Source organism: Podarcis muralis, chromosome 13 (assembly GCF_964188315.1).
Source record: "Podarcis muralis chromosome 13, rPodMur119.hap1.1, whole genome shotgun sequence".
Lineage (NCBI taxonomy): Eukaryota > Metazoa > Chordata > Lepidosauria > Squamata > Lacertidae > Podarcis > Podarcis muralis.
In genome coordinates this window covers 38,956,965-38,977,334 of record NC_135667.1, presented here as the reverse complement: position 1 = coordinate 38,977,334, position 20,370 = coordinate 38,956,965, and the positions used below count along the sequence as shown (strand labels likewise).

At 43.5% G+C, this 20,370-nt stretch overlaps 2 protein-coding genes across 2 annotated transcripts; both read left to right on the top strand.

Moving 5' to 3' along the window:
* Positions 1-3,386: 3,386 nt before the first annotated feature.
* On the top strand, positions 3,387-9,469 carry LOC114582053 (vomeronasal type-2 receptor 26-like). The gene is made up of 5 exons (XM_077916697.1): positions 3,387-3,740; positions 4,664-5,518; positions 6,518-6,745; positions 7,822-7,948; positions 8,564-9,469. The coding sequence occupies exons 1-5, from the start codon at positions 3,429-3,431 to the stop codon at positions 9,460-9,462; spliced, it is 2,421 nt and encodes an 806-aa protein (XP_077772823.1). The 5' UTR covers positions 3,387-3,428; the 3' UTR covers positions 9,463-9,469.
* A 3,214-nt stretch (positions 9,470-12,683) lies between these two features.
* On the top strand, positions 12,684-19,966 carry LOC114582054 (vomeronasal type-2 receptor 26-like). Its single transcript, XM_077916705.1, has 5 exons — positions 12,684-12,995; positions 13,910-14,764; positions 15,891-16,118; positions 16,851-16,977; positions 18,975-19,966. Exons 1-5 carry the CDS (start codon positions 12,684-12,686, stop codon positions 19,874-19,876), a joined length of 2,424 nt encoding a protein of 807 aa, XP_077772831.1. The 3' UTR covers positions 19,877-19,966.
* The last annotated feature ends 404 nt before the right edge of the window (positions 19,967-20,370 follow it).

The following is a 20,370-nucleotide window of genomic DNA, read 5'->3' as shown; positions in this document are numbered from 1 at the left end:
CCTTGCTGCTGAATTTGAAGCAATTCAATTGGAGAGAGAAAGAGTCCCTTCCATACAAGGACAACTTGATTAACATAAGCTAACATTTGTTATGATTGAACTTAAAGAGAAACAGATGAATTTGAGGATCAGAGCCCTACCTGAGACAGGACTAACATCGGTTGAGAAAGAGAGGTTTTTGGGGGTTAGTATGACCGCCAGAAATGTGAATTTATTCAAGGACAATTGCGAAGGACGTTGGATTGAAGAGAAGGGGGATTTGGAAATATGGTTAAATCTGAAGTTGTTATTGTTGGGCCGAGTTGCTGTGGTGGGAATGAGGGTTGCTGTGTTGTCGGGGATGTTGCTTTTGTTTCAAACATTGCAAGTTTTGGAGGGGATGGATTGTATCAGGAGGTGGCAGAGGGATGTCTCTAGATTTGTCTGGCAGGGCAGGAAGCCACGAGTAAAATTTAAGATATTGACGGATGCTAAAGAAGGAGTTGGACTTGCCCTGCCAGACCCCTAAACTTTGTTGTGAACCATCTGCTTTTTGCTGGCTGAGAGAATGGTTGCTTCTTGAAAGCACTGAAGTGCTGGATAAATGGCAGATGAAGTTGATGGACTATATGGAATTGGCGGAATTGACTGGCAAGATCGGAGACCAGGGAGAAGAGTCGGGGGAAGAAGACTGGAAAAAGTTTAAAGACTATTTACAGAAATATGGTAAAATTAATGAATGTTAGAAGAATGTTGGAATGAAGTTATATGGCGTTAGTAGAAATGCTATAAGGAATTAAGTATAAATAGATTAATAGAAAATTAAAGGAAAAAATAAGGTAAGAATGTGTTAAGATAATTATAGGATAGAAAACAGAGGAAGATGGAAAGGAATTGCTGAAATAATAAATAGAAGTGGAATACAAAAAGGGAGGTGTGAGGAGGTCGATGGAAATAAGCGAATGAAAGATAGGATATTGAAAATGCTTGAGGTGATTTTAAATTGTTTTTGTTTGTTTTTGTTTTGTTTTGTATGTACTGTTTTTGTATTGCCTTTGTATTGTTCTTTCCCCCCTTTTTTCCTTCTTTTTTCGTGTAATGTTGTGTTGAAATTGTTTGAAAAGTAATAAATATCATTAAAAAAAAAAAAGGCCTGAAGACAGGGCCCAACGGACCGTTGTCCATCATCACAGCCATGTGTTGAAGTCACTCAGAGTCTGCTCACAATTGTTCCTTTCCAGTCAAATTCTACCAGCGGCTAGAATTCATCTTGGCCCCATGGGTTTACCAGCCCCATGCCTGGCCTCACATAACATCAGCTGATGGACATGTGAATGTGGTTTGGACCATGAGCCCAATGGAGAGGCTTGGTTGGCCTAACTGCTGCAGGTCAGAGGTCCTTGTTGATTCCCAGCAAGGAGCTTTCTCCACCTGTGTAGATTCTCTTGAGTGAGTGATTGACAACTTTTAGGGTTCTGGATTGTGTAAGAAAGTACAATAAGTAGAGAAAGCTGCAGAGTCTCTCTTCTGAGAACACAGTAGGTGATGAAACTGGCAGCAGGGATGCAATGGAGGGGAAGGGGCAACAGGCTTGTTTCTGCTCCCCCGTCAGTACAATGCCTTGAAAACACTTGAAGGAGGCTGCTGAGGGATATTCTGTGTGGATCATTGTCTCTGCTACTTCCAATGGACCAGCTGAGGCAAAGGGATCATTATTCTCTCCTCTGTTATTATCAATTACATGGTAATAATCTGCTTCTGATTAGACCTCCATAGACTTCCAGGAATCCAGTCTAAAAAGAATTAAAACCCTCTCTGCCATCCCCAGCAAATGCTAAGGTGCTGCCGACTCGTTTAGTGAGCTTTCCCCTGGAGTTGGATCCTAGGTCTTGGGAATTTAGCTGGTGCATTCGGAGAGTGCCATTTAAGGCAAGCTGCTGTACTGAGGCTGTTTCTAATGCAAATGCTGATTAGATGTAAACAGGGAAATCTCTGTCTAGGAAACTGTATTGTTCCTAGTATGGCAGTGTTGATGCTCTTAATCTTCTCACTGCCTCAAATGGTCAATCTGTCAAATGTCAATCGGAGCACCAGTCACCTCCATATCCCACACAAGTACTATCAGCCAGGTGACCTTATCATTGGTGCACTTGCTTCTCACATCTTGTCCTCTGTTGACTATGAAACCTTCATACAATGGCCATCCATCCATCAGATTCTTAATCCATTGTAAGTATCGCAAATTTTCAGTTCCTATGTCATATTAATTCCTAAGGTACCACCTGGGCTCATAAATATATTCTATTTATTTTCGCTATGGGGATTTATTACTAATAGGGAGGGGTGCAAAATAACTCCCACCCCTCAGAACATAGGATCAGTTTTAGACTTAACCCTCCACACCACCTGAATTTTAACATCTAAAATGATCAAGACAGACAATAATTTTCTCGTCAAGCCTGTAGGAACGAGATGAATAATCTAGGATCCAGGTTGGAAGCAACGAAAGAGGAATCTTCCAGTGAGATATGACATTATGTTCTGGGCGGTGTGTTTATCTCTCACCCCCAAGCTCCCCCACCCCATTTACCAGAGCAGTGCTTAATGGAGAGGAGGAGCCATGACCACAACCAGTCACATGGGTGTCATAATCTAGAGAACCCAGCATTCTGGGAAATGGGTGACTGGCCAGTAGCAACCATTGGTCTACCTAGTACATGCCTGTCTGCACAGAGTAGTAGTGGCTCTCCAGGATTTCAGACAGGGGTCTGCCCCAGCCCCACCTGTATGCTAAGCAGATGATCTACCATTGGGTTTTACAGAATCTTCAAAGAAAAAGTACACAGAGTAATTGTCAAAACGTTACAGGCAACAGAAGGTTGGCTGCTGTCGGGGGCAATAGCTTCATTGATGCATGGGAAACTGAGGTGGGGTTCCAGAAACCTGCAAAAGGGCAACAAACTACAAGAAGGAAGCAGCTGGAGGGAATGACTCCTAGTTTCAGTTGTCTCTACTGAAAGGCCCAGGGTATGGGAAACAAGCAAGATGAATTTGAGCTTTTAATACAGGATGACAAATATGACCTAGAAAGCGAGTAGGCATAGCCTTGGAGTTCAAGATTTCTTTAACAGATTGGAGAACTGGGTTAACAAAAATGAATTTCAATAGGGACAAATGTAAGGTACTGCACTTAGGCAGGAAGTACAAACTTCACAAATATAAGGTGAAGGACACCTGGCTTACTAGGATCTAGCAATCTAAGTGGAACTCTAGCTTCACTTGAGTGAACAGTGTGATGCAGTTTTTGGTGTCTGTGTTTAAACCAAATTCTTTATTGGTTTAATTAAATCTGCCTGTAAGCTGCCTTCTTGCTCCCTAGCACAGAAAGGCAGGGAACCTAAGTTTCCTTAAACAGATTGACCAAAAATGGTACACAGCAAAATGCTTTGATGTCCAACTCTCATTGCAGTGTTGTACCAAAATACTATCAGCAAATTCTGGCCTTGGTGTTTGCAGTCAAGGAAATCAACAAGAATTCCAATCTATTACCTAATGTCACATTAGGATTCCACATCTTTGATAGTTACTTCAGTGAAAGGATGACCTACTGGGCCACTTTGGAGCTACACTCTACACACTATAGATTTGTACCCAACTACCAGTGTGACAAACAGAAATATCTGATGGCCGTCATTGGGGGACTTGACTTTGAGGTTTCCCTCCACATGGCAGCCATCTTAGGTGTCTACAAGATTCCCCAGGTAAGAGTCAAACATGGTGATTTCCCCTCATTCTTCTTTCCTCTGTCCTGTTGAGAAAAGTTTTCCATTCCATAATAGCCCTCTTGACAATTTCAGATTGTATTCAATAAAAGCTTTCATCCGTCTTCATCCATTTCCCAACGTGTGCATGTTTTTCAGAGGGTATGAATGGAACATTTTGCAGATATACTTATACACACCTAGTCTATGTATGCGAACAGCTTGGTCTGCCGGCCTCAGGTAGACTCCAACCAGGATGAATTACGGAGGCTGCTCATCAGTCGCTTGTACATTACCTTAATTAATTTGACTTGGACAATTTGGGGCTGTCAGGGGTGCCGTCAACAGCTCACTGGTTATCTACCTAGTGAAATCAGAGACGCAGAGAGAGCTTTTCAATGGATTCATTTTAATTCACAGGAAGACATGAAAGTATGCTCTCACCCTTGAGCTAATGTTGCTCAGAGTATCACTCCAGCCCCTGACAATTTCTGCCTAGAAACCAGACCCCTCCTGCTGCCTATGGTGGCTGCTCAGGACAATTCTCTTTTGGGTTCTGCAGAGCATGTCTGATCCTTTTGGAAGGAGGGGGCTCTGACAAACTCTCTTGAGAGAGTATGTCACTTTGCTACTGTATTGTTTCTAATGCATCTGACTGCTACCTTGTTCCTGTTCTTCATCACCTATTGTTTCCAAGGTCATTTTTCCTTCTCGGGTGTGACCCATCTCAAACCACTATACCATACTCTCCCCCCTTCCTTCTCTCTGGAATGTTATTGGGGTACCACTCCTTCTCATCTGCCCATTCCCTGACGGGCTTACTAAGACAGTGCGTCCAAAGCACAATTGTTTCATCATTGCAATCCACACATAATCAATGTTTCTACTGCATTAATGGGAATTAAGTATCCATTTCCTTCCAGCTCACTTATGGCTCCTTTGCCCCAGAGGATGCTGGTCCAAGACAATCCACTCCCTTCTACCGGATGGTGCCCAATGAAGCCCATCAGTACACTGGGATTGTTGAGTTACTTCTGCACTTTGGATGGACGTGGGTTGGGTTGCTCGCTGCGGATAGTGAGAGTGGAGAGAGGTTTATGGAAATCCTGCAAACTCTGCTTTTCCAGAGAGGCATTTGCTTGGCCTTTTCAGAGAGAATTTCAAAAGGCACATATTTTGAAGAGTATTATGACAGGATCTCCCAGTGGCTCCAAGCCTATCTTGCTATTGCGGAAAGCAAAGCCAATGCTGTCATTGTCTATGGAGAAGCCAAGTCCATGAGTTTTTTGCAACTATGGCTAGCGGCAGGGGGTGCAGAAAATGTGACATCTATGGAGAAGGTATGGATTATGACTGCTCAACTGGATTTCTCAGCAGTTGCCTTTCAAATGAGCCAGAGTATGCAACCATTTGATGGCTCCATATGCTTCACAGTGCACTCAAAGGAGGTGCAAGGATTCAAGACCCTTCTTCACTCCCTCAATCCTTTCATGGCAGGTGAAGATGGTTTTCTTCAGCAGTTCTGGCTGCAGACATTCTATTGTTTCTTTTCAAAATCCAGTACTGAGTTCAGTGAACCTTGCACTGGACAGGAGAAGCTGGACAGCCTCCCCTCGTCTGGCTTTGAGATGAGCATGACTGGCCACAGCTACAGCATCTACAATGCTGTCTACGTTGTGGCACATGCTCTGCATGATACCATGTATAGATCCAGGGCAAAAGACAGAGGAATTGTGAGAAGACGGAGACCGCAGCTTCAGAAATTGCAGCCTTGGCAGGTAATGGTTCTTTTGTTGTTGTTGTAAATCTTTTAATTACTATTTCATTTTATATTGTTGATAAAGCAAAGGCAACATTTTTAACAACAGACAAAAATTGAAAGATGAATAACTATACTGTAAAATAGGCAGGTAGGGTGTGTAGTTGCACGTGAGTTAAATAAAGACTTTAAAATCCAAATTAAGTCCAATTGTATCAGATCACCAAGCATAGTTCCAGATTTGCCAGGTTTTGGGGGAGGGGGTTGTTTTGAAAATGTTGGTTCTGCTGTATATGCCAAATCATATAAAACATGTCTAGTCCTTGTCAAAATCTCAAATTATTTGTGATTATCTTTGTTATAGCTATATTCCAGAGTGAGTGGTACAAAGTGTCCAGCATCAGATTTTTGGGCTGTGTTCTATTGAGTTGCAATTACTATGAATGCTGCCACTTTAATCTTGCCAATTTTTTTGGCAACGTATTTACAATGGTATCATCAGAAATACACAGTGACATTCATTTTGGACAACAAACCATCTTTTTATAGTAATATTTATCATTTCTGAGAAAATCGGATACAACCCGCTCACCTGAGCTTCAGCTCTTCAAAACAGCTAGGTGTGATATTGTCAATGGGAATTTGTATCTAAAACTAGAGTCTTAACAGGAACATCTTTTTTGCCTCTTCCTCCCTCAGTCTTACCATCTCCCCATTTTCCTGTTCTTTCATTTATACCCTTTCTGCATTGAACTTCATGGATGTTTGCATGATGATTTTGGAAGTCCTGTTTAAGCTTTGAAATACATATACAGTGTGGTGTAGTCCTATACGGAGGAATCTACAGAGGAAAGAGAGATCAAAATTTAGTGTTATTATTGCTATTGTTATTATTTTGTGATTATATGAAATCTTGTCTACTGCCTTGGAAGAGGCAATGGCACCTTAAAAGGCGATGCTGAACATAAGATAAGTTTGAGTTTTAAACAATTGTCCTTTTCCTGCCATCTCAATGCAGCTCCACCCATTTCTTAGGAGTGTCTCATTTAACAACAGTGCGGGAGAAGAAGCGTCTTTTAGTGAGAACAGGGAATCAGAAGCTGGATTCGATATTACCAACTTGGTCACTTTCCCAAATAACTCCTTCATCAGAATGAAGGTTGGATGGATGAATTTGGATGCTCCCCCAGGAAAAGAGTTTTCCATCAATGAAGACAAAATGGTGTGGCACAGGAGTTTTCACCAGGTGGGGCCTGATTTCAGGAAATTGCAACTCCAGTGTGTCCTAAATGTGATGCTTGCATCTTGGAAGCCTAGCGGAGACATGGATCCTGTATTTTTCCTCACTTGTTGTTTATGAAAACCTCTATGAATGTTGTGGGGCTCTGATGCCTTGAAGCAGGGCAGGACATAGTTCATTATTATATGCTTGTTTGTTTATTGCATTTTTAGTCCACCTTTCCTCCAAGGAGCTCAAGGCTGTGTGCTTACTTCCCGTTTTATCCTAACAAGAACCCTGTAAGGTAGTGTAGACTGGGAGAAGCAGTGACTGGCCCAAGGTCACCCAATGAGTTTCATTTGAACCCTGGTCTTCCACTTCCCTGTCTAGCACATTCTTTAAAGATTTCTAGGCCAGCAGAGTGTGACCGAAGCCTAACCTCCAACCAACTTCTGTGGCGAGAAAGAAAAGGGAGCTGAGCCTGGAGACAGACGAGGCAGACTTCTGCAGAGAATGCCTAGTTTGGAGGCTAGTAATTCTCAAGATATAGTAGCAGAGGTCTGGCAGAGCCCAGTAATATCCTTGGTTTTGAGGCTGCTTAACTTGTGTTACAATTGTCTCTTGGCCCAGTGTATTTAGTCTGGGTTTCTCCGTCCCCAATATTTGTGCTTTTTCAGGTGGAAAAACAGAAGGAACCTGACAGTGTATACAGTAGCTGCTTATTTAAATCACTTAGGATGTCAAAACATCTTTTCAACTCTACTTTAAATCCTTTTGAGTTTTATAAGAAATGTATTTTTCCAAATAATAATAATATTACTGTTCAGGTGAACTCCCTCCCTCCTTTTGATTTTTATTTTTTTAAAAAACACATTGATGTGACCATAACTTCATTTTCAGAGCCACAAAAACATCTTCTGTCTCATTAGATGCCATTAATGGCTGTTGACAGCTCATTGCTTTCAAAATTCTCTTAATATTCAGCATGCCATTTCTCCCATCCACTTGATCCCTTGCAGCCCAGAAAACGGAGTTCATGGTCTCCAAATGTCCATTATTTCCCCTGTGCTAAATATTTCCTAATGGTTAATTAAAATTCACAGGTGCCACCCCTCTCTCAATGCAACAAAAATTGCCCTTCTGGTACTAGGAGAAAAAAGAAGGAAGGGGAGAAGTTCTGTTGCTATGACTGTGCTCCGTGTTCAGAAGGCAAGATTTCATACCAGAAAGGTAGGAGACTTTAGGTTGCTTTCAGATAACTCAGATTTCCCGTGAAGGGTCTGTGTCAATGTGAAAGGTGTCACAGTTGCTGTTAATGATGTAGTTCTGATTTCCTTAGAGATTGAAGTTCACAGACTTGGAGCTCTTCATTGCAACCAGCTGATGGCCCAGCAACGAGGCCCAGCATTTTCAAAGAGGTGCTTTGCAAGCCCAAATGATCAGATGATGGTTGGGGTTTACAAAGCACACTGTTACCTGCAATACACCTAACATCAGAGATGACATCAGATACAGGGCCGGTAGGTGTAACTTGCTAAAATGGCCCCATGGGCCAGAGATTTTCTATCACTGGATTACCTGGGTGGTGATGGAGATGAGTTGCAGCAGTGCACCTGCAAAGCACAGGGCTCCTGCTGTTCAGACCCACCACTTACTGTCCAGGCAAGCGACTGTGAGATCATTGTCTGGGGGAGGGGGGTCCGAACCCTTTCTCCCCATGCTATTCACTCCTGTGTCTGAAAAGGATTGTCTCTTGCACATCAAACTGGTAAGTCCCATACTGCCAGGAGGATGCATACCTACTCTCAAGTTGCACCCTTAAAGGGAATCTTTTCTTCTTTTCAGACATGAATGACTGTGTCGGATGCTCAGAAGATCACTATCCAAACAGGAACCGAACACAATGCATTCCAAAGTTCATCAGCTTCTTGACTTTGGAAGAACCGCTTGGGATGAGCTTAGCTTTTGGCTCCGTATTCTGCTCTTTGCTCACCATATTGTCCCTCGCCATCTTTATGAAGCATCAGGACACACCGATTGTCAGGGCCAATAATCGGGACCTCACCTACGTTCTCCTCCTATCTCTGTTTCTCTGTTTTCTCTGTCCCCTCATCTTCCTCAGCCGACCAGACAGAGTGACCTGCCTTGTCCGACAAATTGCTTTTGGTATGGTTTTCACAGTGACTGTTTCTTGTGTGTTGGCCAAAACCATTACCGTTGTTCTGGCATTCATGGCCACCAAACCAGGATCCAGAATGAGGAAATGGGTGGGGAAAAGACTGGCAAGCGCCATTGTGTTGACTTGTAGTATTATCCAAGCTGGTATTTGCACTGTGTGGCTGGGAACCTCTCCCCCATTTCCCCATTTTGACAAGCACTCTGTGACGGGAGAAATTATTCTGGAATGTAATGAAGGGTCAGCTGCCATGTTTTACTGTGTCCTGGGCTACATGGGCCTCCTGGCCATTGTCAGTTTTGTTGTAGCATTTTTAGCCAGGAAACTGCCTGACAGCTTTAATGAGGCCAAATTCATCACCTTCAGCATGTTGTTATTTTGTAGTGTTTGGATCTCCTTTGTTCCAGTCTACCTGAGCTCCAAGGGAAAACACATGGTGGCTGTGGAGATCTTCTCCATCTTGGTCTCCAGTGCTGGTTTACTGGGTTCCATCTTTTTCCCCAAATGCTACATTATCATATTGAGGCCTGATCTGAATGACAAACAGCAGTTAATAAAGAAGAAATAGCAAATTACCCTATTGTCACTCTTTTCTGTTACCCCAGAACATGGGTAATGAATTTGCTGCCAACTCCTTGATATGATTTCATTTTATTTGTTTGTTGAACTTCTTATGTGTATAAAAAAATCAGATGGTTCTCCCCCACCCCGAGATGTGGTCCCCACCTTTGGGAGCCCAAGGGCACAATTGGAAAACTAAGGAACTCTTGTGGACACAGAAAAACACCAATTTCACAGAAGAAAGTGTGGAGATGCTCAGAAACTCCACTCCATCCTTTCTTGTAACATGAATCCATTGGTATGGTTCCTACTCTCTGTAGTAGGAGAAAAGCTTGCTGCATCTTCCATGTGACAGCCCTTGAGGTATTTGAAGATCGGTATCATATCTCCTCTCAGTCTCCTTTTTCTAGGCTAAACATACCCTGCTCCCTCAACCATTGCTCATAAGGCTTGGTTTCCCACCCATCATCTTCCTGGTTGCCCTCTTCTGCACATGTTCAACGTACATTTTACCAGCTTCCTCATGAAAATATCATGGTGGACTTTGCCAAAACTCTGACTGGAATCAAAATAGACTATGACCACATCATTCTCCTGATCCACCACATTTGTAATGCCGTTTTGCTCCTCACACCACCCATGCCAGCCCTCTTCTGCTTTGCAAATCCGATCCCACATCCCAGCCCCTCAAAGCAGCGTGGGGCTGGCAGGGCGTCAGGAGGATGTAATGGGCATGTGCCCTTCCTGCTGCGTCCTCCTCATGTCACCCACCCAGCCTGTCATGGATGCTTTAGTTGTGATCCCTGCATTGCAGGAGGTCTACCTTGATGACCTGTGATGGGCCCTTCCAATTCTTCAATTCTCTGTTTATTTAGCTGAATATATATGGGCCCTGAAAAGGCCTGCAGACAGGGCCCAATGGACCGTATGTCCATCATCACACTCATGCCTTGAAGTCACTCAGAGTCTGCTCACAATTTTTCCTTTCCTGTCAAACTCTACCAGTGGCTAGAATTCATCTTGGCCCCATGGGTTTACCTGCCCCATGCCTGGCCTCGCGTAACATCATCTGATGGACATGTGAATGTGGTTTGGACCATGAGCCCAATGGAGAGGCTTGGTTGGCCTAACTGCTGCAGTTCAGAGGTCCTTGTTGATTCCCAGCAAGGAGCTTTCTCTACCTGTGTAGATTCTCTTGTGTGATTGACAACTTTTAGGGTTCTGGATTGTTTAAGAAAGTACAGCAAGTAGAGAAAGCTGCAGAGGCTCTCTTCTGAGAACACAGTAGGTGATGAAACTGGCAGCAGGGATGCAATGGAGGGGAAGGGGCAACAGGCTTGTTTCTGCTCCCCCCTCAGTACAATGCCTTGAAAACACTTGAAGGAGGCTGCTGAGGGATATTCTGTGTGGATCATTGTCTCTGCTACTTCCAATGGACCAGCTGAGGCAAAGGGATCATTATTCTCTCCCCTGTTATTATCAATTACATGGTAATAATCTGCTTCTGATTAGACCTCCATAGACTTCCAGAATCCAGTCTAAAAAGAATTAAAACCCTCTCTGCCATCCCCAGCATATGCTAAGGTGCTGCCGACTCGTTTAGTGAGCTTTCCCCTGGAGTTGGATCCTAGGTCTGGGGAATTTAGCTGGTGCATTCGGAGAGTGCCATTTAAGGCAAGCTGCTGTACTGAGGCTGTTTCTAATGCCAATGCTGATTAGCTGTAAACAGGGAAATCTCTGTCTAGGAAAAAGTATTGTTCCTAGTATGGCAGTGTTGATGCTGTTAATCTTCTCGCTGCCTCAAATGGTGAATATGTCAAATGTCAATCAGAGCATCAGTCACCTCCATATCCCTCACAAGTACTATCAGCCAGGTGACCTTATCGTTGGTGCACTTACTTCTCACATCCTGTCCTCTGTTGACTATGAAAACTTCATACAATGGCCATCCATCCATCAGATTCTGAATCCATTGTAAGTATTTCAATTTTTAAATTCCCATGTGATATTAATACCTTAGTTAGCATGTGGGCTCAGAAATACTTCCTATTTATTTTTGCTATGGGGATTTATTACTTATAGGGAGGGGTGCAAAATATCCCCTCCTTTTACACAACATAGGATCAGTCTTAGACTTAACCCTCCCCACCACCTGTATCTGAAGAACAGGAGTTTGGATTTGATAGCCTGCTTTACCACTACCCTAAGGAGTCTCAAAGCAGCTCACTATCTCCTTTCCCTTTCTCCCCCAAAACATACACTCTGTGAGGTGAGTGAGGCTGAGAGACTTCAGAGAAGTGTGACTAGCCTAAAGTCACCCAGCAGCTGCATGTGGAGGAGCAGGGAATCGAACCCGGTTTACCAGATTACGAGTCCACCACTCTTAACCACTACCCCACACTGGCTTAATGGAGAGGAGGAGCCATGGCCACGACCAGTCACATGGGTTTCATAATCTAGAGAGCCCAGCATTCTGATGTCAACAGTAGGAACCATTGGTCTACCTAGCTCAGGCCTGTCTACACAGAATAGCAGAGGCTCTCCAGGATTTCAGATAGGGGTCTGCCCCACCTAAGCAGATGCTCTACCATTGGGTTTTACAGAATCTTTAAAGAAAAAGTACACAGAGTAATTGTCAAAACATTATAGGCAACAGAAGGTTGCCTGGTACCGGAGCAATAGCTTCATTGATGCATGGGGAAACGGGGGTGGTGCTCCAGAAACCTGCAACAGGGCAACAAACTACAAGAAGGAAGCAGCTGGAGGAAATGACTCCTAGTTTCAGTTGTCTCTACAAAAAGGCCCAGGGTATGGGAAACAAGCAAGATGAATTGGATCTTTTAATACAGGATGACAAATATGACCTAGAAAGCGAGTAGGCATTGCCTTGGAGTTCAAGATTTCTTTAACAGATTGGAGAACTGGGTTAACAAAATGAATTTCAATAGGGACAAATGTAAGGTTCTGCACTTAGGAAGTACAAACTTCACAAATATAAGCTGAGGGACACCTGGCTTACTAGGATCTAGCCATCGTAGTGGAACTCAAGCTTCACTTGAGTGAACAGTGTGATGCAGTTTTAGGTGTGTGTGTGTTTGAGTCAAATTCTTTATTGGTTTAATTAAATCTGCCTGTAAGCTGCCTTGTTGCTCCCTAGCACAGAAAGACAGGGAACCTAAGTTTCCTTAAACAGATTGACAAAAAAATGGTACACAGCAAAATGCTTTGATGTCCAACTCTCATTGCAGTGTTGTACCAAAATACTATCAGCAAATTCTGGCTTTGGTGTTTGCAATCAAGGAAATCAACAAGAATTCCAATATATTACCTAATGTTACATTAGGATTCCACATCTTTGATAGTTACTTCAGTGAAAGGATGACCTACTGGGCCACTTTGGAGCTACTCTCTACACACTATAGATTTGTACCCAACTACCAGTGTGACAAACAGAAACATCTGATGGCAGTCGTTGGGGGACTTGACTTTGAGATTTCCCTCCACATGGCAGCCATCTTAGGTGTCTACAAGATTCCCCAGGTAAGAGTCAAACATGGTGATTTCCCCTCATTCTTCTTTCCTCTGTCCTGTTGAGAAAAGTTTTGCATTCCATAATAGCCCTCTTGACAATTTCAGATTGTATTCAATAAAAGCTTTCATCCGCCTTCATCCATTTCCCAACGTGTGCATGTTCTTCAGAGGGTAACAATGGAACATTTTGCAGATACAGTTGTACACACCTAGTCTATGTATGCGAACAGCTTGGTCTGCCGGCCTCTGGTAGACTCCAACCAGGATGAATTACGGCGTCTGCTCAATAGTCGCTTGCACATTACTTTAATTAATTTGACCTGGAGAGTTTGGGGCTGTCACTGCTGCCATCAACAGCTCACTGGTTATCTACCTAGTTAAATCAGAGACACTGAGAGAGCTTTTATATTCTTTTACTTTAATTCACAGGAAGACATAAAAGTACACTCTTGAGCTGCCACCAAACCAGCCATTGCTTCCTAGAAATCAGACCCCTCCTGCTGCCTATGGTGGCTGCTAAGAACAATTCTCTTTTGGGTTCTGCAGAGCGTGTCTGGTCCTTCTGGAAGGAGGAGGCTCTGACAAACTCTGCTGAGAGAGAATGTCACTTGGCTGATGTACTGTTTCTAAGAAATCTGACTCCTGTCTTTGTTCATTGCTACCTTGCTCTGGTTCTTCATCACTTATTATTTCCCAGGTCCTTTTTCCTTCTTGGGTGTGACCCGTCTCAAACCACCACACCATACTCTCCTCCCTTCCTTCTCTCTGGACTGTTATTGGGGCACCACTCCTCCTCATCTGCCCATTCTTTGATGGGCTTACTAAGACAGTGGGTCCAAAGCACAATTGTTTTATCATTGCTATCCACACATAATCTATGTTTCTACTACTTTAATGGGAAATAAGTGTCTGTTTCCTTCTAGCTCACTTATGGCTCCTTTGCCCCAGAGGATGCTGGTCAAAGCCAATCCAATCCCTTCTACCGGATGGTGCCCAATGAAGCCCATCAGTACACTGGGATTGTTGAGTTACTTCTTCACTTTGAATGGACGTGGGTTGGGTTGTTCACGTTGGATAGTGAGAGTGGAGAGAAGTTTATGGAAATCCTGCAAACTCTGCTTTTCCAGAGAGGCATTTGCTTGGCCTTTTCAGAGAGAACTCCAAAAGGCTCGTATTTTGAAGAGTATTATGACATGATTCCCCAGTGGCTCCAAGCCTATCATGATATTGCAAAAAGCAAAGCCAGTGCTGTCGTTGTCTATGGAGAAGCCAGGTCCATGTTTTATTTGCAAATATTGCTAGCGGCAGGGGAAGCGGAAAATATGACGTCTATGGAGAAGGTATGGATTATGACTGCTCATCTCGATTTCTCAGCAGTGGCCTTTCGAACGAGCCAGGATATGCAACCATTTCATGGTTCCATCTGCTTCACAGTGCACTCAAAGGAGGTGCAAGGATTCAAGACCCTTCTTCGCTCCCTCAATCCTTTCATGGCAGGTGAAGATGGTTTTCTTCAGCAGTTCTGGCTGCAGACATTCTATTGTTTCTTTTCAAAATCCAGTACTGAGTTCAGTGAACCCTGCACTGGACAGGAGAAGCTGGAGAGCCTCCCCTCGTCTGGCTTTGAGATGAGGATGACTGGCCACAGCTACAGCATCTACAATGCTGTCTATGTTGTGGCACATGCTCTGCATGATGCCATGTACAGATCCAGGGCAAAAGACAGAGGAATTGTGAGAAGATGGAGACCGCAGCTTCAGAAATTGCAGCCTTGGCAGGTAATGGCTCTTTTGTTGTTGTATATCTTTTAATTATTATTTCATTTTATATTGTTGATAAAACAAAGACAAACTGTCAGGGAGCTGCCATCGGCTCAGGGGCAAGAGGGGGAAAGCCAAATGGATTACATATAGTCTATCACTTTCATCTGCCATTCTTCCAAGGTGGGTAGATCTTGTGTCTTCCAATACTTCGCGATGAGTATTCTTGTTGCTGTTGTAACAAGAACATTTTTAACAACAGACAAAAATTGAAAGAGGAATAACCAAACTGTAAAATAGGCAGGTAGGATGTGTAGTTGCACGTTGAAGCTGCTGAAGAAAGCATATAGTATTTTGCTAGAATGGGAAACAAAAGATGAGGAGGTCAAATCAGTCATGATCAAATGGGCACAAGATAGAGGACATAATATACAATTTGAGGACTGGGGAAAATTGTGGAAAGTAAAGTTGAAATTTACAGATTGTTCTCTTTTGAAAGAAAATTATATGAAAATAATGTATACATGGTATATTACACCAGTACAGATAGCAAAAATGTATAAAACCGGGTCAAACATATGTTGGAAATGTAAAGAAAAAGAAGGGACTTTTTATCATAAGTGGTGCGAATGTAGAGAAGTTTTTTTAAAAAATGGGAAATGATATACAATGAATTGAAAAAAAGTGTTTAAAATGACATTTGTAAAAACAACAACCCAGAAGCATTTTTGTTAGGGATTGTAGGACAAGACCTGCCAAGAAAAACAAAGAATTTATTTATTTATGTATGCTACAACAGTGGCAAGAGTCTTGATAGCACAAGGATGGAAGAATGAGGAAATCCCAACGAAAGAACAGTGGCAAGAAAAATTGATGAGCTATGCGGAGTTGGCTAAACTGACATACAAACTGTGGGATAAGGACAACTGTGACATTAAGGAAGAATGGGAACTTTTAACGAATTATCTAAAAAGACAACAAAATGAACTGGACCCCTTGGCAGGTTTTGAATAAACATACACAAATTTATTGGTTGATAACATGATAGATCTTGGAAGAGGCAATGTCACTTTAAAAGGCGATGCTGAACATAAGATAAGTTTGAGTTTTAAACAATTGTCCTTTTTCTGCCATCTCGATGCAGCTCCACCCATTTCTTAGGAGTGTCTCATTTAACAACAGTGCGGGAGAAGAAGTGACTTTTAGTGAGAACAGGGAATTAGAAGTTGGATTCGATATTACCAACTTGGTCACTTTCCCAAATAACTCCTTCATCAAAACCAAGGTTGGATGGATGAATTTGGATGCTCCCCCAGGAAAAGAGTTTTCCATCAATGAAGACAAAATGGTGTGGCACAGGAGTTTCCAACAGGTGGGGAATATTTCAGCAAATCACAACCTAGAAGTGTCCTAAATTAATGTCATTGTGGCATAGTTGGGGTTTGGATCCTGTATACTTTTGCAGGCTTGCACAAATGTAGTGAAGCTGTCAACTAGATAGGGACGTTATCTTTTGTTCCAGTGCTAAAGAGAATTCTTTGAAGTTTTGGAGATGAGCTGAGTGGTATCTAAGTCTAACCTGCAGAAAACCTCTTTAGAAAGCAGGCAAGGGGAGCTGGGCCTGCCGATAGACAGGCCGACTTCAGGAGAAAACACTTGGCTGGTTAGGGGTAATAATGTTAAAACATGAATGGATCAGAAATCGTACAGCTTCTTCCTTAAATTACACTTAGTCATCTAAAACTGTTCCTTTTAACTGTAGGTTAAAACTCTGGTAAGTTTGCAAAAATGTATTTTCCCAAGCAATTTGGTCATTAAAGTTACTATTCATATCTAATCTCTCCCTTTCAAAAAATATTCTTCTTGAAATGGCCATAACTTCAACTGGGATATAAGGACATATTTAGTTACATTAGTAACAGATGCCATTATGGCTCTTAGTCTGCAGTAAAATGCATTTGCATTCAAAATATTCTTAGTATTCAGTGTGCCATTTCTCCAATTCACTTAATTGCTCGTAGCCTAGAAAATGGAATTCAGCTTTTCCAAAAGCCAATCATTTTCTGTGCACTTAACTGCTTTCATACTTAATTCAAATTGGCAGGTGCCACCCCCCTCCCTTTGCAACAAAAAATGCCCTCCTGGTTCCAGCAGAAAGAAGAAGGAGGGGGAGAAATTCTGCTGCTATGACTGTGCCCAATGTCCTGAAGGCAAGATTTCATTTCAGAATGGTATGAGGCACCATATACATGTCGTATTTTTTTGCTCTCAGCTGTGCAGTTCCTCACCACAATCAGCCAGTGATCAGGTTTGCAAAGGGACACAGCACTTGGAAACAGACCCAACCATCAACTAATCACCAGGGCTTGCAAAGTGCAATTTTACCTGCCCTACTCCTAACATCCCAGGTGTGATTTGTCCTAAAAAGCATGATGGGCAAGAGGTTCCCTAGCACTAGATTGCCTGGACAGCGATGGGGGGGGGGAGTGGAGATTTGTTCTGCCAATGCACCTGTAGAGCACAGGTCTCCCACTGCCCTGCCCTGCCCCCTCACCATCCAGCTAAGCAGCAGAGATCTTGCAGTCAGGAAGGGAGCTCTAGGGCACTGACTTCCCATGCCGCTCACTCCTGAGGAACAACTCTAGTACAGCCAGGTTGTGTATATATTACAAAAATAGAATAAATTGTGATGATATGCACTGTCCAAACTCTTTATGTTCAAAACAGTTTGACTTTCATAATCATATAACTGAGAAGAACATATCTACAATCTCATACTTATTTCACTTGGTTCCTTATTGTGAGTAAAAGTTTCTCCGTATTAACATCTTGGGATCCTCTTTTCAGCAGTCATTCTCTCTCTCTCTCTCTCTCTCTCTCTCTCTCTCTCTCTCTCTCTCTCTCTCACACACACACACACACACACACACGTGAAAAAACGACAGTTACTCGAATAGTAGTCACAACAGAATGGAATGCCTCTCTCATGTGATTCACAGTCAGCCAATCAAACGAGAGAACTACTGCTAAAGGAAAACACACAAACAACAATTCAACATAAGCAAACATTCCCATTTCAGGAAATTAAACCCTTATCCTTAATAGATGAGCCCCTTACTTCTTGTAGTATGAGTAGCTCTCATATACAGACCCCTCACCTGCGATATTCCCCTCAGACAGACATGTCTCAGGAGGCCCTGACCCAGCTCACTGGATCCCTCCCTGGCATCTTCAGCTAGCAACTCCTCAAACCTCTCCCACCTTTCATCCTGATCCAACCACCCCTCCAGGACATGTTCTCAGTGCTCATGAAAGTAAGAAGTAGCAATACTCTGCTGTCAGGAGGGGCTGCAGAGCACCAACCTCCCACACCAACCACTCCTGTGTCTGGCTAGGGACTCCTCTCATACATCCAGGTTGAGGTACTGCACAAGTAAAGGTAAAGGGACCCCTGACCATTAGGTCCAGTCGTGGCCGACTCTGGGGTTGTGGCGCTCATCTCGCTTTACTGGCTGAAGGAGCCGGCGTACAGCTTCCGGGTCATGTGACCAGCATGACTAAGCCGCTTCTGGTGAACCAGAGCAGCGCACGGAAATGCCGTTTACCTTCCCACCGGAGTGGTAGCTGTTTATCTACTTGCACTTTGATGTGCTTTTGAACTGCTAGGTTGGCAGGAGCAGGGACTGAGCAATGGGAGCTCACCCCGTCGCAGGGATTCGAACTGCCGACCTTCTGATTGGCAAGTCCTAGGCTCTGTGATTTAACCCACAGCCCACGTCCCACTGTACAAGTAAAGGTAAAGGTACCCCTGCCCGTACGGGCCAGTCTTGCCAGACTCTGGGGTTGTGCGCCCATCTCACCCAAGAGGCCGGGGGCCAGCGCTGTCCGGAGACACTTCCGGGTCACGTGGCCAGCGTGACAAAGCTGCATCTGGCGAGCCAGAGCCGCACACGGAAACGCCGTTTACCTTCCTGCTAGAAAGCGGTCCCTATTTATCTACTTGCACCCGGGGGTGCTTTCGAACTGCTAGGTTGGCAGGCGCTGGGACCGAAAGACGGGAGCTCACCCCGCCGCGGGGATTCGAACCGCCAACCTTCCGATCAGCAAGCCCTAGGCGCTGAGGCTTTTACCCACAGCGCCACCCGCGTCCCTGTACAAGTACAAATACTGTACAAGTAGCTGCCCTCAAATACACTTGACTAACATTCAATTCTTTGTTTCCCCCCAGACATGAATGACTGTGTCGGATGCTCAGAAGGTCACTATCCAAACAAAGACCAAACACAATGTATTCCAAAGACAATAAGCTTCTTGATGTTTGAAGAACCGTTGGGGATGAGCTTAGCTTTCCTCTCTGCCTTTTTCTCACTGCTCACAATATTGGTCCTAGTCATTTTCAGTACACATCAGAACACACCACTCGTCAGGGCCAACAACCGGAATCTGACTTACATGCTCCTCACCTCTCTTCTGCTCTGCTTTCTTTGCCCCTTCATCTTCATCAGCCCCCCGAGCACAGTGACTTGCCTTCTTCGACAAGTGACTTTTGGTATCATTTTCACAGTGACTGTTTCTTGTGTGTTGGCCAAAACCATCACTGTGGTTCTGGCCTTTGGGGCCACCAAACCAGGATCCAGAATGAGGAAATGGGTGGGGAAAAGACTGGCAAGCCCCACTGTGCTTTCTTGCTCCCTTATCCAAATTGGTATTTGTGCTGTGTGGTTGGGAACATCTCCACCTTTCCCCAATTCTGACTCGCACTCTGTGATGGACAAAATAATACTAGACTGTAATGAAGGGTCGGTTGTCATGTTTTACTGTGTCCTGGGCTACATGGGCTTCCTTGCATTTGTCAGTTTTGTTGCAGCATTTTTAGCCCGGAAACTGCCTGACAGCTTTAATGAGGCCAAATTTATCACCTTTAGCATGTTGTTGTTTTGTAGTGTTTGGGTCTCCTTTGTTCCAGTGTACCTGAGCACCAAGGGGAAATACATGGTGGCTGTGGAGATCTTCTCCATCTTGGCCTCCAGTGCTGGCTTATTGGGTTTCATCTTTTCCCCCAAATGCTACATCATTGTGTTGAGACCTGATCTAAATGACAAACAGCAGTTAATAAGGAGGAAACAGTAGTATATCCCACTGCCAGTCTTTTCTTTCAGACTACTCTATAGTTAATATTCATATTCTCTCCATCATACAGTTATTTTGTATTAATTGCTTTGTACCATTTTTGTTGTCAGAGGTGTCCTCTTTGAGATATTAGACCATTAAAGCCTAATAATTATCCATGTACTGAAACTACAAATTGGCACTGCTACAGGTGCCACATAGTACCCATTCATTTCATAGTAGAACCACCCCTGTATAAACCTTCCTACTTTCAGACCGAACCCGCCTTCCCCTACTTTATTTTGGCGTAATAGTCAGTAAGCTAAAAAAGGGAGGTTCATGCAGGAAGGTTTAGAGGACAGATAATGCATATTCTATGATCACATGAAGCATTCCTTCTCTGAAAAAATAGAGGCTCAATGTTCTGTTCTTTTCTTATTCTTTGTGGTTTACTTTGTGTGCCCTTTGTGTGTCGTCTCAGGAATTGACAGAGACAGCTTTTCATTGAACATCAC

Bases quoted from the DNA above. Each gene is read 5' to 3' on its own strand.
- LOC114582053 (XM_077916697.1), top strand. From the start codon at position 3,429: ATGTCCAACTCTCATTGCAGTGTTGTACCAAAATACTATCAGCAAATT. The intron at 6,746-7,821 runs GTGGGGCCTGAT...TAAAATTCACAG, and splicing joins GGCACAGGAGTTTTCACCAG to GTGCCACCCCTCTCTCAATG. The intron at 7,949-8,563 runs GTAGGAGACTTT...TCTTCTTTTCAG, and splicing joins CAAGATTTCATACCAGAAAG to ACATGAATGACTGTGTCGGA.
- LOC114582054 (XM_077916705.1), top strand. From the start codon at position 12,684: ATGTCCAACTCTCATTGCAGTGTTGTACCAAAATACTATCAGCAAATT. The intron at 14,765-15,890 runs GTAATGGCTCTT...ATCTCGATGCAG, and splicing joins AGAAATTGCAGCCTTGGCAG to CTCCACCCATTTCTTAGGAG. The intron at 16,978-18,974 runs GTATGAGGCACC...GTTTCCCCCCAG, and splicing joins CAAGATTTCATTTCAGAATG to ACATGAATGACTGTGTCGGA.